A 17,132-nucleotide genomic window follows, 5' to 3' on the forward strand; every position below is an offset into this window, starting at 1 on the left:
AACCAGCCTAACTTCATTTTGAATCTTGGATCCACCACCAGTGAACAAGCTGCCTGGTGTCTGTGAGCCTCAGTTTTCTCACACATGTAACACTCCCCCTACAGGGTTTTTGGGAGGAATGATCTGTTTATTTCAGCCTCACATAGCAATTAAGCACATGCTATTTGGAGTCAGACCCCTGGGATCAAATCCTGGCTCTACCACTTACTGGCTGTGTGACTCAATCTCTTCGGGTTTCACTAAATGAGGCTGATAATAATAGCGTTAATAGCACAATACGTGTAAATTGCATGAAATTATGTTGAAAAAGCATAATGCATGTAAATTATTTAGCCCTGGCTACAAAGCCATTTCTCAATAAATAGTTGCTACTTATATTCACCAAATACTTACTGGGCACCTATTACTCACTGGATGCTGGGATCGGGGGTGGGGATGTGAAGATGAGGAAGACGAAGAGGTACTCAGGAGTGGGTACCTCTCTGCTTAGTGTGATTCGGTGTCCGATCGGAGACACAGTTGTAGGGACGTCATGCAGGGAGGGCGTGATAAATGCTTATTATTGTCCCCTTTCTCCCTTACCCCTGCTCTGGCTGCTTCTCGGGTATGGGACTTGCCCTTGCGCTGTCATGAGATGTAAAGCAGACTAAATGCCAAACACTTAAGAGAGCCCAGGGGGTGATCAGTATTACCTCCTAATCCTCAATGGCCTCATCTGTGAAGTGGGGTTTCTAATTCACACGTCACTGTTGAGGGGAGGGTCAGTCGACGCTGTGTGAGAAAGGGGTGTAGGGTGTCTCTCCCTGACTTGGCTCAAGACCTTGACTGACATGGACACTGCCAGGAAAGTTAAGAGCAAGCAGGGTCTGCAAAGATGGGCTGTGCCCAAGGTCACATTGAAAAAGAGAGGTGCTGGGAGGGAGGGAGGACACATGCTCGCTGGCCTTCAGGTCTGAACACCCACCGTCCTGCAATTCCTAATGCCCTTGACACGATAATTCATCTCCATTCAGGAGGAGTCAAAGACGTGCCAGTCATTCCCAATGTGACTTTCTGGGTCAGAGCTGAAAATACCCCTCCTCCATAATAAGGTGAAACCTGACACTGTCCATTTATTCTCTACGAAGGACCCTGCGGGGCAGCAATTGGTTTTTAAAATAATAGAACTGAAGGGAAGCACAGTCCCACTGGGGCGCCCTGCCACCAGGCCAAGGAGCTGGGGGCGAGCGTCTGGAGAAAATCACGTTAATGTGCTGGCTCTGCCGTTTCACACCTGTGTGACCCGAGCAAAGTGTCTGTCTACCTTCTCGGCACCTCGGTTTTCTTATCCGTAAAACGGGAATGATAGAAACAGCCACCTCGCAAGGCTAGGGGAGACGTAAGGGAAATAACGTGGGTGAGGTGTACGTGTAGCCGACGCCGTCAGCGCCAGGCTCACGTCCTCGGGGACGTGACCGTTTCAGGGCAGCAGTTACAATGACCACTACAGCTACTATTACTGTTGTTGTTGGACCTCAGGACCTGGGTCCCATCAGAAAGGGCAGGCACAGCGGAGACAGGCAGGCGGCACTTGAGGCAAAGAACAAAGGCCTCTGGGCAAGAGCACCGAGAGAGCAGAGCTGCAGGGCCGTCCTGCTTGGGGTGGGGGGCCTTGCGCTTACCTGCAGTGGACCACTATGGGCCCGGCTTCCGGAGGATTGAGGAACTTGACCTGGCGGACGAAGCCCAGGAGGCCGGTGGCATAGCAGGGGACGCCGTGGTCGGGCCAGCTGGTGAAGTGGAAGAGGCGGAGCTCCCGGATCTCGTGGTAGCCTTTCTGAGGAGAGAACGCGCCTCTGTTCCTCCAGCTGCTGCCCACTCCGACACCCTGCCCGGCACCCATGGGAGCCACGGCTACTGCACTGAGGGACCAGCCTCCCTGCTGTCAAGGAGGACAAGACCCTCAAAGGCTTAACAGGTGTTACTGAGCAGAGTGGTTCCGTGATCTGTTACATCTGGGAACTTCAGAAGTAAATAAAGTGAAAGCAACTACTTTAATTGCAGGACTTCTCAGAGCCTTTACTGTGCTAATATGCATGCAGAATTCCCAAGGGGGCTTATAACACCCACACTGTTTGCCCGGGACCCCTCTTTTGACAAGTATCTCATGGGACTTATATTTAGCAGAACAGATTCAGAAAACTGTTGGCCTTCAACTCCAAGTTCAAGTTGTCCCTGGTGGAAAATGAGGCCCTTTCAGTGATTGAGGTCTGGTGTATCCTTCAATTTTCCAGTCTTGTCCAAGATAGTCTCCATGACTTCCAAATTAAAAAAAAAAAGGCAGACTTTTTATTAATTAGATCCTTATTTAGAACTATAAGATATGAAACAAAAGCAGAGCTCCTCTGGCAGGGTGGTGGGGCCTGGAGTGTTTCCCCTCCTCTCCCCCACCATTCACACAGACACACTCCAGGCCAGATGGGGATTCTTGACTAGTTCACAGTCAGGTTACACCTCTGAGCCTTTGCTTATGCAGTGCCCCCTGCCTCCTACTTACTTTTCTTTGCTTATCAATCTCCTATAGATTTTCAGAGGCATTAATTAGGAAGAGTGTTTGATTGCTCATTCTTTCAGTTAAACAATATTCACCAGGTTTATCTGTGCCCAGCCTTGTATTAGGCACTAGGAAGGTGGAAATAAAAGCCATAGCCCTTCTTCCTGGAACAGCTCATTAGGGAGAGGAGAAATCAGAGAAGGCTTCCTGAAGGAGGTGATGCCTGACCAGAGTCTTGAAACATATGAATAGTGAGTGGAAAGGGTAGGTAACATTTATTAAGCATCAATTATGTGCCTGTCACTCTTCTAAACACTTTAATATACTAATTCATTTAGTCCGCATACCAATCCTCATATCATCATCTCCATTTTATAGATGAAGAAATGAAGGCTATACAAGTGTAATGTGCCCACGGTCACACAATGAGTAAATCGTAAAGTTCCAATCTAAATCCTGGCTGTTTGGCTCCATAGTCTGTCATCCTAATCGTTATGATACATTGATGCCTGAGTATCACCCAGTAGAAGAGATGGAGGAATTCCTAGGCAGAAAGGCAGCTCGGGCAAGGGCATGGGGACAGGACTCAGCATAGTACAGGAACAGAATCACAAACAGCCCAGAGCAACCCCAGAGGAGAGTGGAAGACATGCGATGACGGACAGTGGGACTGGCGGGGTGGGAGGCAGGGCGCGGGCTGGATCCTGGAAGACACTTTAAGGCTGTTGGACTTTATCCCAGAGGCATTGGGAGCTATAGGGAGGCTGCCCGGACGGTGGCACAGAAGGGGAAGTGCACCACCAGATGGGCATCTGGGGAGCAGGATGCCAGCTGCTACGTGGAGTAAGGATTTGGGTGGGAGTGTTGGGGGCTGTGTCGAGGGCACTGTTTGGTGCCCACTCGGATCCCCTTTCCTGGGCAGTGCACCCATCACCAGCTCTCCTGATCTTGGCTGTGCACAGCTCCCAGTCACTCCTTGTTCAGAGAACTGCTCTTTGCTGAACAGGAACCACCCCCTCTTGGGGGTGGGGGGTGAGCAACTGGCATTCAGTGACCAACTGACTTTGTCACTTTGCCCAGGACTGAGAGGTTTCTCCGGACACGAGATTTTCAGTGCGAAAACCAGGGGGAACCTGGGTAGACCAGGATGGTGGGTTACCCTAGTGGATAAGCCAAAGACCACTTTGCCCTGCCCCTTCCCCCTCCCTCTCCTGCTTCCCTCCCTCTCTTACAAGTTTCTCCCAGAGCACTCCCTCAGTACACCACATGCACCTGAATCCTTGTCTCAGGCTCTGCTTCTAAGGAACCAGGCCCAAGACCACAGCTATGTACCTGCTGTTGTCCTCTGTGTAGCGGAGGGGTGCCCTCCTTCCTGGCTCTTCACCTTGTATCTGCAGATATAGGCCTTTAGAAGCTTGGGGGTCAGAAAGGGAGTGGCTGGGAGCAGACAGTGTGTCCTGGCACCGCTATGCATGCAGGGACAGCACAGTGCATGTGCCTGCTTTGGCACGAGGATTTGTCAACACCCAAGGGCACAGTTCTCAAAGCACTGATGTCCCCGGTGCTTTTGCATCCTCAGGCCTGTGGCCACTTGGTTCATGAATGACTTGGCTTTTAGAAAGTGGAAATTATCATTTTGACAACTAAAATTTCTCTGGATGCTGGTAAATGTCCCCTGTGGGACGGAATCACCCCCAGCTGAGAACCACAGGCCTAGGACATGTTAAGATCTTTCCCTTCCAGACTCTGCATGTTTCTTTCCCCCTGCCTAGGATAGTATTCCTCCTGCCCTTCCCTTGGCTGGTTCTTTCTCATCCTTCACTGTCTGCTCAATTGCCTCCACCTCCAGGAGGCCCTCTCTGACCACCCTGTCCACCTGTGGATTTCCATGTCCACCCTTGGCATGTTTCCTCTGGGCCTTACATCACCGTATGTCATTATTCTATCTATTTGGTGAATTCTGTTTGTCCCTTCTGCTAGAAGTGGGGTCCTGTAGAGCAAGATCCATGTCTAAATTGATTGCTGATCTGTCCCCAGTGCCCAGTGCAGGGAGGGTCCGGAGCAGCCCCTCGGTCACCGTGTGTCCTGAGTGAACAAACAAGCTGGCCTGCCTGGAGGACAGGCTGTACGGCGGAGGGGGAGCTCACCTTCTGGACCGTGAAGGTGCGGATGACGTATTCTGCCAGGGGCTCTGTCTCAATCAAGGTGACTTTAATGTCCCCGTAGACCTCTGTGTCGTCCGGCCAGTATCGCACACACTTCACCTGTGGGAAAGGACAGGGACAGTACGAGTGGGCAGGGGGCCGGATGTGAGTGGCCGTCTCATCGGGACTTCCCGTTCAAATAAACTCAAGGGCCACCTCGGTGGAATTTCGGTCAAGGGGGTTCTCAGCTGGCCAGGGGTGGACAAAACACAGGGACGGGCTTACTCCCGGAGGAACTGGAGCCGTGGGGAGTGCTGGTGGCAGGTACCTTCTTTGGCAGAGCTCCTTGTACCTTTCAAATCCATTACCGCGCTATGTGATCAAATAGATCTGGGTGAGATAGGCAGGTGGTGGTATCCCCATCGCACAGTTGAACATAATACTCGAGTTTGAAGGTTTGGTGACTTGCCCAAGGTCATGTGGCCAGTTTTCTCCCTTTGGCTGAGTCCTCTTTCTGTGATGTTGGGCTGGGGCAGCTGAGCGGTATCAGCGGAGCAGAGATGAGAGTAATGAGGGGCAAATAGTGAGGAAGTGGAAGCAGAAGTGGCCGGGAGGGGGGCATTAACATTACGAGGTGGGACTTGTGGGCTGGAAGGAGGAAGACTCCTCGTTGGGAAAAGGATGGAAGGTGCTGGGCTCAAAGGGAAGACTTTGCAACTGCTCTCTGCCCGGGGGGTGGGTGCAGATGCCATGAACAAGCCACTCCCACATTTGGCTCCGAGTCACATGCCAACGCAGGAGGAAAAAGAGATCATTGTTTTCCCCTTAAAAGAACAAAAGCATTACCATTCCGGGGGACGCCGCACGGCCTAGAGTGGCATTTCCCACAGTGTGTCCCGCTGGGTGCTAATAGGTGTTAGGTAAAAAAAAAACAAAAAACAAAAACAAGAAACAAAAACAAAAAAGGTTTTGTGGTCAAATGAGTTTGGGAAATGCTGGATTAAACAAAATTAAATAGCCGCTTTGCTACAGGACTACTCAGCTCGTTTAATGGGCTAACGCTAAAGTGGTTTCCGACTCTCCCAAAGGGGCAAAGAGTGCACAGCATTTCCCAAACGTATTTAACCATGGAACCCTCTTCTCACTAAGCATCCTGCAGACTAGCATCCCATGGAACCCACTTAGGGAAATGCTGGTTTAGTGCAACAGGCTTTGGAGGCAAATGGATGCATTGCTTCACTCTAACACTCTTAGCTGTAGCTTCCAGAAAGTGCTGAAACCTCTCTGAGCCTCAGCTTCCTATTAATGACGAGAGCCAACACTTATAACTGCTCACACTGTCTAACCCTGTTCACTAAGTGTTCTACTAATATTTTATATGGATTATTTTAATGACTTATCACCATAACCTGATGAAGTAGATAGTATTATTAGCCCCATTTTACAGATGAGGAATCAGAAGCACAAGAAGGCTAAGAAAATTGCCCAAGGTCAACTGTTAGTAAGGAATGGAGCCAGGGTGCAAAGCTAGGCCATGTGAGTAATTATCTGGAACATGGCCTCGTACAATTGCTGCGATATAAAATGAAGTGTCTGGCACAGTGCTTGGCTCCTAGCAGAAGTTCCATTAAGAGACTGCTCTTCTGTCCCCTCCCCAAATCCAAACTAGATTCATGGGATTCTGTCTCCCACCCATCAAGGGATTCTGTCTCCAACGTGAGATATGTTACAGAACAGGCTGGGATTTGCCTCTGAATTCTTAAACCCTGGGCTGGACCTTTTGTCCACAGTGGCTGCTCCCTGGGTCCGAGTCCCTGAGGAGCAGTCTTGAGTGGACAGATCATGAGCACTGGAATCAAGAGTCAGAAGTCTGAGGTCATGGCCAGGTTCTGGCTGGGGAACTTGTGGGTAGCTACTCCACCCCTTTGATCTGTCTCCTCATCTGTGAAACTGAGGAATGGAGTAATTAGGAGTGGGCTCAAGGATAAAGTATCTTCTAGCCCTAAATTCCTATTAGGCTATGAGATGGCCACAGCCCTTTGCTGAATTATGACTGACAGCCCAGATTCTCCCTCTTCTGGTTGCCTGGGAGGCCAGGACTCTCTATTTTAATGGGTTATCTGGTTCTTGCCAAAACAAAAACTTACCTGCCCACCCTGTGCTTAGCTCATGACATAAGTTAGAGAGGCCCTCTCGATTCTAGTGTATGTGCGCCCTCTGCCTTTCAACCTAGAAGCCCACCCATCCACATGCCAGTGTACCAAGGAGGCAAGAGCAAGCTGGGAAGAGCAGTCCCCTTTCTAAGCCCTGGGAGTAGCTAAGGACCACAGGGGAGAGCGTCAAGATAGAGCAGAGTGAGAGACCAATGTCTGAACTGTGAAGAACATCAAGGTTTAGAGGTCAGGGAGCAAAGGGTCAGATGCTGCTGGGAGGTCGAGTACAATGAGAAGAGAGAAATGGCTGTTGGATTTGTCAACATGAAGGATGCTGGGGATACTGACAGTACCACTGCGGGTGGGATGGAGGGAGGAGCTACGTTGGAGTGGGTGGAAGAAAACAAGAGGGAGGACCCAGGGCCCGCGTGTGTCTTCAGAGTCTGGCAGAAAAGCAAGGACAAGAGGATCCCTTTTGTTTGCCTGCTTTCTGTTTCTGAAGGAGAAGGCACTCAGGCTGTTTGCTGAGGGAAGTAATCTAGCAATGAGGAAGAGAGTGACTTTCCAAGTGAGAAGGGGAGAACGAGAAGTTCTTGGAGTCTATCTGTGATTTAAGGCAATAGGATTGCCTTTGAAAGGACAGGAGTCACTTCTATTATATTAGGATGAGCCATAAGAAACAGTCAATATTCTACCTTTTAAGGTCAACAGAAACAGCCCTTTTTTGATGGTCCAGTCTGGTAACAGAGGGGAGGAATGAGAAGATGGTTGTAGATACAAGTAGAATGCAGCTTTGTGGTGTGAGGATGAGAGTGTTCACGTCTGATGGCTGTAATTTCCTCCGAGCATGTGAGATGACGTCATCAATGGAGGGCGAGGGTGGAGGAAGGGGAGTGTGAAACAGGAGTGAGGACTCCTCCCTCAGAGGCTGCTGTGAGGGTGAAATGTGGAACAGGAGCCACTTGGAAACAGAGAGATGCCAGGGAGTGCAGTGCCAGCATCCTCTGTCCAGGTAGCCGCAGGAGGGGCTTACCCTGCCCACTTCCACGAGGTTTGTGACCATGACGATGCTGGCCGAGTTCTCCTGCCAGATCATTCTCCAGAAGTCCTTTACGGTCTCCTGCATTGGACCTGCCAACAGAGACAGTGACAGGGTCAAAGACTGCAACTGCAAGAAAGTGAGACTTGTTTCTCTCTCCACTGATCGGCTCTAGATGGGTGAGCACGAATGAGGTCAGCAATCCTTGATGGGATCCTAGCTGAGACTGGGCCAGGGGCGTGTGAGGTCAGAGTGTGCAAGAGAAAAGCCACATCCCAGTGCAGGGTCCGCAGCACCCACTGGAAATGCTTGCAGCTTCTTCTCTTCCTCCCCTTGCTCAGACCCCTTCCTCCAGCCCCGCCTTCCCACTGACCCATCACTTGGTATTAGGGGTTAATAATACAGCTTCAGGGAGTTTCCAAAAATTGGGCTCCAGAACCTCAATGAGAAAGAGGAAGGAAATTGGGGTGAGGGAGTAGGAGGGCAGAGGAGCTGCCAGGGGCCAGATATTGAGACCATAAACAGAAGATGCCCAGTTTTGAGCTTGACAAATGCATTTGTCTGGAGCCCGGACAGAAAGGAGAAAAAAAACAGACAAGAAATGGGAGATAGGATCTGAGAGTCCAAAGCAATTTCCTTAGAAATTTCTCTTTCAATATCCAGGGCCTTCATCATTTTAAAAATTATAAGAGTAATATGTGTATTTGATACAAAATTTTGAATGCCATTTTTCTGTGTGTGCGTGTATATATGTATATATGTATTTATTTACTGTAATAAGCATTATATATATATGTATATATTATATGTATTTTCCCATGCTCTTAAAACTTCTTACCAACCATGACATTTTTCATAGCTGCATAATTTTTCATAATGTGGAAATATCACACTGTAACCAATCTACCACTTGTTTGGGCATTTAAGACTTTTCACCTTTTTCCTATTATAGATAACACTGTACAGAGTATCTTTACATATGTTACTGTCCACATACATAATTATCCACAGGATTTCCTCCCAGAACCGTTTGAGAGGTACAGTCATTTTTAAGCCTTCTGATAACATCCTGGTAAGTGGCTTTCCAGGATAGCTGGCTGCCTCTCTCTCCTGGGCACACACCCACTGAGGAGATTAGGTAACACCAGCTCCGCTTCTGGATGGTGGACACTGATGGCACAAGCCTGAGGCCGATGCTTTGGGTCTGCCCCTCTGGGCCGTCTCTCCTGATCATTTCCTGGTGACACCTCCTTCCTCTCTCACTCACTTAACCCCCCCCCCCCACCATCACCGACCTTGTCACCACCTTCCTTCCCAAACAAACAAATGAACAGTCTCGAGCCCTCTGCAGGCTCTCCAACGCTGCTCCTATGTGACTTCTTTGCCAGCAGAAGCTCATTCCTCTCCTCCAGTGCAAGGCAAGGGCCCTTCGGAGGAAGAGGAGGGCACTTACCTTGAGTTGCGATGTAGTGCCTAGGTCGATGGTACCCCTGGATAACAGGAGAAAAGCACAGTGAGGGGCCTCCAGTCTGAGTTTTCAAAAAGCACAACATGAATAAGTATCCTTCTCAAGGCTTGGCTTCCTCACAAGCAAAATGAGACTAGCATTAGACATTTCCCAGAAAAGTGGCAACATGAAATAAGATACTGCAGGTAAAATGCTTCGTCAACCAGTAAGTGACAGCAGTTACTGCAGTGTCTTGGGAGGGGCCCAGACAGGCTTGCTTTGGAGCCCTGGACTGTGAGCCCAAACTGGCTGGGCATCAGTTGTGCCCATGCACCCAGAAAGAGATGGAGAAGGGATTTTCAGGTTTCTTTGGGACATCAGCCACCACCAAGTCTTCCCCGAGCCACGATTACAGGCAGCACACTGTTCAAAGCCTGGTAGGACACCCGAGAGAAGAAAACAATTGCACTGTTGGCTCCTTGCATGAGTAACAATCAGAGGTAGAAAACTGGGAAGGAAGCCACACTGACTGAGCTTGGAACTGAAGTCCCGTTCCCTGGGGAGGACCCCATGTAGGTGTGACCTGGAGACGGACAAAGCCACTTTCTGATTTCCCTGTGCATTTCGGAGTCCTTGATAGGCCCTGCTGGTGCCCCATAACCCTCACCACTGGGGAAAGGCTGAAGGTGATCTTTTCTTTTGCCTGTGGGTGGTAGGCACCGAGGGCCCCCTGTCTTGTTACAGAGAGGAAGTGTATCATATTGGGTAGAAGTGTGCCTTTTGGAGACCAATCTCCATTTAGTACATTAACACTGAATACAATAAGTTTTTACTGAATGACTCCCCGAGTAAACAAATGAATGGATACATTTAAAAAATACAGATGCCAATTATGGAGCCTGTTGGTGGAGAGTTTGTTGATGGTCCTGAGATCAACACTCTCTTTTAGAGCTAACAGTCTCAGAAGAAAACAAGCCCTAAAGTTTGATGAACACCTATGTTTGTCTTAAACAATGATGAGTCTTTCCGTTCTGTCGAGGTGGCTAAGCTGCCTCAAGGTCCTCTTCTTCGGGAAATAAACCAGAATGGCCATCTGTGTGGATTACGGAGAAACAGATGTGGTATCTCTGAAGTTCTGGGTCTCCTCTCTGCTCAAAGATTCGTTTCTGAGTCTCCTGGGCATTTCTCAGTCTTCCACCTGCTCCATAACTGTTTAGAAGGTGCTTTCTAATTACTAGGCATATTCTAGGGGTTCCTGGGTTGATCATCAGTGCCAGCCCAAGGCCAATGTCATGGCTAGCACGGTTGGATCAACCGCCGGGAATCAACAGCCCCACCTAAACTCTGCGAGTGGTCCTGTCTTCCTAGTGAGGTTGTCAGCCTCTTGAGGACAAACAACTGCCTCCTAAGTTTTAAAAAAACTTTCTGTGGAGCCTAGCACAGTGTGAAACTCAGACCAAATGCCCAATAAACAAGCCCTTGAGAGACCAACTAGAAAGGCAGCAGAGCATGGTGGCTATGTGTGTGGACTTTGGACTTAACTGCCTGGGTGTGAATCCTGGCTTTGTCCCTTGTAGGCTGTGTGGTCCAACAGGGCAGGGCTGTAACAGGCTTGCTCATGGCTGTGTCCCTAGCACGGAGGAGTCGGCCTGGGCCATCAGCCTTGATGAATGCATACCAAATGAGTGCATGCGTGCTGCGTGGCATTCGAGGACAGGGACCCTCTCTGGCCTCCAAGAACCCATACAGTCCCTGAAGAGAAAACATTCTAACCGCAAGACTCTTCAGCAATGGAGATAAAAGGAAATGTACTGCTCAACTGGGGCTCCTCTGGGGATTTGCCAGGAGCTGGTACAGAAAACTTCCTAACCTTAAAAGAACTTTGAGTTCATTTAAGTCCCACCTACACAGCACGCGGATCGACTGCAAACCAGCACTGGGCCTGCCTCCATCTGTCTGTGAGCAATGGGAAAGAAGTTTGCGTCCAAAATGCATTTATCTCACTCTGCACTCATGCATCTGTTACTTACTGGGGACCCAGATACGATATTTATTTCCAGACTGGTAATTTATAACAGATTCAAGGGGCCAATACATTCTCGGGTGTGCAAACAAACCTGCCAGCGGGATGGTTCACATGACACAGATCCAGGGCCTCTGGAGGTGTAGACAGGGCTGGCCCCATCCAGCTCATTATCCAAATGGAGTCGTTTTAATGGATCGTCACGATCCAACTATGGATAAATGATTCTAGGGCGGGCAGGTGGCCCTCTGGAGTGCCGGATGGGAACCCGGGCACAGAGGTGAGCCATGGACAGCTACCTAGGCTGTGTCTTGCCAGGAATCCACACAGAGACCCCAGGAGTTTTGCCTTTGCTGGAGTATATAGTAGGTTCACCCTGATGTGATTCTCCTGCCCTCCAAACTGCACGGATAACACTGTGCCTGAAGGTGCTTGTGCTTGGTGCCTTCCTGTCCCTCCATTTGCGAAACAGGGAATGGTGGGGCCACCCAGAGATCAGCAACAGCAGGGGGCTGCGGTCATCCCTAGACCCAGTGGATAATAGGAGACAAGAAGCTGCCAGAGTCCCAGAGCTGGGGCCACCTTGTCGGGGCTGGAACTCCAGTGGTCCTGTCTGATGGAAGCCAGAGTCACAGACAGGATGTAGCCACTGCTGGAGCTGCCATCCCAGGAAACAAGAGAGGAGGAGAAACACAATGGCTCCTCCCTTCCTTTCACCTTCCAACCTCCCATCACACCTTCCTTGAAGGGGTCAGCTTGCTCTCCTCCCTGCGTTCCATCCCCCACCCCAAATCATACCAGCAACACAAAACAGAATGGGGAAGGACAAGGGATAAGGAATGGATATGAGGGCAAACAGGCAAACGCCTAACACAAGGCCCAATAAATATTTGTTGAATTGATGAGTCATCTGGCTCAGCCTAGATTAGGGGGAATTCAAAAGCATGCCACAGTATCTTACCGCTTGTCTATAAAAACGCTAGAGGTCAAGTGGACCAAGGCAGATCTCTGAGCATTCCGTCCAGGTCCTTGGGCTCTGAGCTGAGGTCCTGCAGAGCCTGGCTTGCAGGGGTCGTGCTGGGACAGCTCTCTGGTCCCAGCGGCCATGCTCCACTTGTGCACATGCTCTCACTTCCATGTACAGCCGTTCTCGGCTCCTGGCATATTTAGTCCCTTCCTCCGTGTTCTCTGGAACGCCATAGCAGCCCCTTTCCTAATTGGGGGTCTTAATCCTTGTCTCTCCTCTTTCTTACTGTTGGTAATAGATAAACCATCCCAAAGCTCAGCTCTGAACCATTCACCTCCTTGATCAAAACCTTTTAATAGCTTTCTCTTGCCTGCAAAACAAAGCCTGACTGATCCAGCTCCAACCTCATTTTCCATTATTCCCATTACAGAGGCTCTGCTCCCCTCAAACTGAGCAGCTCGGCACCCCGTGCTGCATCTCGGCTTGTGCTGTTCTTTGGCCAGAGGCTCGTCTTCCTCCTCTTTGATTTTAAATTCTACCTGCGCTTGAAGTTTTGCTTCACATCACACTTTGCATTCCTGATGGAAGAGTGACTTCCCCCCACTGCGCTCTGAATCCCTGGAGCATTTTATCTGAACTTATGACACTCACCACGTTCTAGTTTGCCCTGGAATTATTGATGTGCATGGCTTATCTTCCTGCTAAGGTTACAGAGGGTAGAGACCATGGCAGTTTTAGCATTATGGTTCCCATAGCATCTAACATACAGGAGGAACTCTCAAGTTTTTGTTGCATAAATGGCCGTACCTTCAAAGGAATGAATGAATGGGTAAACAGACACACACACACATGAATCAATGGGTGAATGAATAAGACTGGCAGTCCTGGGGTCCCGCAGAGCAGGCTACTCCAGCCGGCCTGAAAGAGGATGCAGCTTTAGATGGGCAATCAACTTGGGTTAGAACTAATTACACAAATCAGGCAAGAGCCAGACTCTCTGGATGTGTTCTGGGAGCGCCACTTTCCAGGCGAGCAAATCGGGACAGGCCCAGACCTTGAGCCAGCCGCAGCCAACCCCGGAGCCCTGCATCCCAGCCCCACAGAGACCCTTACATCAATGTAGTTGGCGTTGATGTAGTCGGAGTGTGGGTCTCCATCCAGCACCAGCAGCCTCACTCGAGAATGGTCATCTGCGGCAAGAGAGCAGAAGACAAGGGGCTGGGTGATAAGAGGCTTGGGGGTGAGGAGCCGGCCCTGCCCTGCTTCAGAGCTACCACTTCTCAGTCGCTGCAAACCAGGCACCATGCTACTGACATACCCGCTCTCTTGTTCGACTCCTACCACCCCCCTCAGGTTTTATCGCCATTTACAGATGAGGAAGCTGAGGTTCTGGAGATCACTATGCTTCAAAAAGGACCCGTCTACGTCTCTTCTCTTTTTCCCTCCTGACTTTCAGATTTTTATGTTGTCATTACCTGCCAGGGAGAGTCATCTACTTCTTTACATAGCAGTGATTTTGTCATTAAAATGGGGATAGAAATACCTTCTCCAGAGGACAATGCAGGAGAGACCACGTGGAAACACCCAGGGAAACGAGAAGTGTTGGATCAGAATTAATACGCTCTATTTTCATGCCTGCTTAAAACCAGCAAATTTACCTATTTTCCACGTGTGCACATACTGCTTTCCTTTTTCCTCTTGGAGTACTGTTGCAAATAGATTGTTGGCTACATGTTGTTATCAATACTATCATTCAAGTGAAGCTGACTAAATTATTATAGAAGAGGTCATCAATAGCTAAAAATCGTATCACGGAGAATACCACTCCAAACACGATCTAGGCATAAACAAGATTTGCAGGCTTTAGTCAATGGCACGCTTGCTTCAAATAACACCAAATAAAAACCATTACAAAAAGAAAAACCACCTAGTACAGCTGAAGGATCAGGCTAATCCTTTACAATTAATTAAAGTGAGCTCTGACACGCTAACAGACACACGCAACAGAACACCCAGGTTGGGACTGGTGCGGGGAAGGGCTCAGCTGGCTGTCACCGCATGTCACTGCATCCACTGGCCAGTCCACTTTATTCTAGGGCAGGACTGGAGAACTTTGGGCATCCCCGAGGGTCTATGGGGACCAAGGAAGTTGGGTCAGCTCATCCTGTTAACACATCCAGAACTTGGCAGTTTATAAGCACTTCGACTACTACTAGCTGGAATCCCCCAAGAACGGGGACATCATCTGTCTTGTTCCCTGTTCCATCGTCTGCACCCACATGAGGCAGGTGCTCAGTAAGCACTCTGCGAATATAGGAATGCATTATCTCATTGGACTCTCACAGTTATCCTGGGAGAGAAGCAGGCTGGGTGCTGTTAACCTTGGTTACAAATGAGGACACTGAGGCTCCCAAGGACTGACTGGCCACATGGCCAGGGGATGGTGGAGCCTGGCAGGGTGGGGTTCTCTTAACTCTGATCAGATACTCCTGATTCCCAAGAGGGGTCTTTTTTAAGCAGGATACTAGAAAGCACTTCAAGGGTACACAGCAGAGGGAATTAATGACAGAGAAGTGCTTACCTGGGTGGTGGAAGAGCTGAGAGGTCAAACAGAGGAGGGTGAAGTAACTCTACAGAGATAAACACCAGCAAGAAGACACTGCCTCCCCAGGGACCATGTGAGAGAGGGAGGAAGCGAGGGTATCAGAGCTCAGGAGCGGGGACCACCTGTGGAAACTGGCGCTGCAGTGGGCCTCTCTGGTGGGAGCTGGTGGAAGGAAGAGTCTCCCTCACTGCTAAAGAAGTGGGTGATCGATCAGGACAGAGGGGCAGAAATACCCTGGCTTCTCTTCTCCTGCCTTCCGATCCCCCACCAATGCATATTATTGGCCAAACCCAGCCAGAAGCCAGCTGACAAGAGAGACTGAGAAGTGCAACCTGCCGAGGTCAATTCCCTATGGCAGAAGGTGGAGCAGGAGAAGGCAAGGAATGGGTCCAAGGATGGACAGGAAACTGCCTCATATCCATTAATTAATGAACCAAGTAATTAATTCAAACTACCCACTGAGCCAGGCACTGTGTTAGATTCTGAGATATGCTGGATGCCACTTTTCTTATTCCCCGTGGGGAAGAGTTCAGTGGAGGCAACCAGAGGGAGTAGGTGGAAGGTCTAAGTCAGCCCTTTTGGTGGGTGGGGGCTGGGGTGTGAGGTGGGGAAGGAGTTTGAAGCTAATCTTCATGGAATTCATGGTAGACACCAGAGATTTTACATCACCTCACTCCATCCCTTATTCCTCCAAAGAGCTCTGTAGATCATTACAATCATACCGTGATGATGTAGTATTTTTATTCTTCCCATTTCACAGATGAAGATCCTGGGGCTCTGAGAGGTTAAGCAAGTTTCCAAGGTCACCCGGCCTGCAAGCGGCAGAGCTGGGATTCTACCCCAGAACCATGTGACCCTGATTCCCCACTCCATTCACATGATGTGCTGTCCTTGGACTTCTAGCATCTCCCAAGCACTACTCCTGGAGTCTGTGCAAATAGCTGGTCCCCAGCTCCTGCAGTCTTCTAGCCCCAGGCAGTGGGACTTTCTGGGGGACGTCCACCAAGCAGGCATGCACACAAGGCCTCACATCTGACTCTGAGCTGCTCAGACTCGTCAGCCTTGTTACCAGCAGGTTACAAAAACTGTAAGCCTCAAAAAAGTGAAAGTGCATAATGTGTTTTCACTCATTGGTTTCACTAATGACTTATTGATTCAAAAATTTCTTTTATTTATTGTTATGCTTGCCCCTGGGGTCTCTAGCATCAGAAACAGAGATGCTGGCTTAAAATGTTGAAAGGGAATTCCTTTAATACAAAATGAAATTTGAAATCTGAAAGCAAACATGATTAACTAAGGAAACAAAAAGAAACAAACTTATTTATTTTAGTTAAGTATTCTTAAAGATGAGAGGCGCCTCTTACCACCAGATAATGGCCTCTGCCAGCATCACCCCTTCATCCGTTCATTAAGAACACACGCCCTGAGCACCTACTGTGTACAGGCTGGTTGAAGGGATGAAGCAGGTGTTCTTAAAGTGCTCAGAAGGCTTGTCAGCGTAGTGGGGGAGATAGACTGTACACAGAAGTGGAATTTCAAGGTCTAGACAGTGGGGAATAGAGGGCTTTGTTAAGTGATATGTGAATGAGGAATTGACCACTGGACAGAGAGGTCTTTCCATCAGAGAGAACAGCAGAAGTGACAGCGTAGTTCTTAGAAGAGCAAAGACCCTGGGGGAGCTGCAAACAGTTTCCCGTCTTGTGCACATGGAGTGGGAGGGGACCAGCAGCGGGAGAAGAGGCAGAGGAGACGGCGGGGGTTAGATCGTAGAAAACATTCTGTGCTCTGTTCAGGCACTTAGATGCAAGTCACCATGATGGGATCTGCAGGGCATCCCAGTAGAGACTATTTCCTGAGACTGCGAGAGGTACTTTAGTACAAAATGCTCAAGAGTTATTCCCATATGGGATAACCTGCGGCAAGTAGGATATTCTGGTGATGTGAGGTCTGAAGCTATAGGTCAGATCTGGGTTCGACGCTTAGCTCCATCACTTAGCAAGTCAACTGACCTTCTGACCTCTCTCAGCCTTGGGTTCCTTAGCAAAATGCTGTATAGCTCAGTACTACATGTTCACAGAATGTTGGGAGGATTAGACGAGAAAACGTAGGCATGAAAGGGGTGAGAACATTAAGAGAATGAAAAGACAAGCCACAGACTGGGAGAAAGTATTTGAAAACCACATATCTGATAAAGGACTTGGTATGCACAGTATATAAAGAA

At 49.3% G+C, this 17,132-nt stretch overlaps 1 protein-coding gene across 19 annotated transcripts in view; it reads right to left on the reverse strand.

Annotated features, from left to right (window-relative positions):
• Positions 1-17,132, reverse strand: part of PTPRT (protein tyrosine phosphatase receptor type T) — a 1,148,549-nt gene that overhangs the window by 46,772 nt on the left and 1,084,645 nt on the right. For 13 of the 19 annotated variants that reach the window (XR_012061742.1, XM_072944247.1, XM_072944255.1 and 10 more), the window contains 6 exons: positions 13,420-13,496; positions 9,323-9,359; positions 7,864-7,961; positions 5,524-5,583; positions 4,681-4,797; positions 1,662-1,816 (listed from right to left, as the gene is read on the reverse strand). Coding sequence is in view for 18 of the 19 variants with exons in the window: in XM_072944247.1 (XP_072800348.1) it covers positions 1,662-1,816; positions 4,681-4,797; positions 5,524-5,583; positions 7,864-7,961; positions 9,323-9,359; positions 13,420-13,496 (544 nt within the window). In the remaining variant the exon portion in view is untranslated. The remainder of the gene's footprint in view (positions 1-1,661; positions 1,817-4,680; positions 4,798-5,523; positions 5,584-7,863; positions 7,962-9,322; positions 9,360-13,419; positions 13,497-17,132) is intronic. The other 6 variants (XM_072944250.1, XM_072944249.1, XM_031687817.2 and 3 more) reach the window with 1 other exon arrangement.

This window comes from Vicugna pacos, chromosome 19 (genome assembly GCF_048564905.1).
Source record: "Vicugna pacos chromosome 19, VicPac4, whole genome shotgun sequence".
Taxonomy (NCBI): Eukaryota; Metazoa; Chordata; class Mammalia; order Artiodactyla; family Camelidae; genus Vicugna; species Vicugna pacos.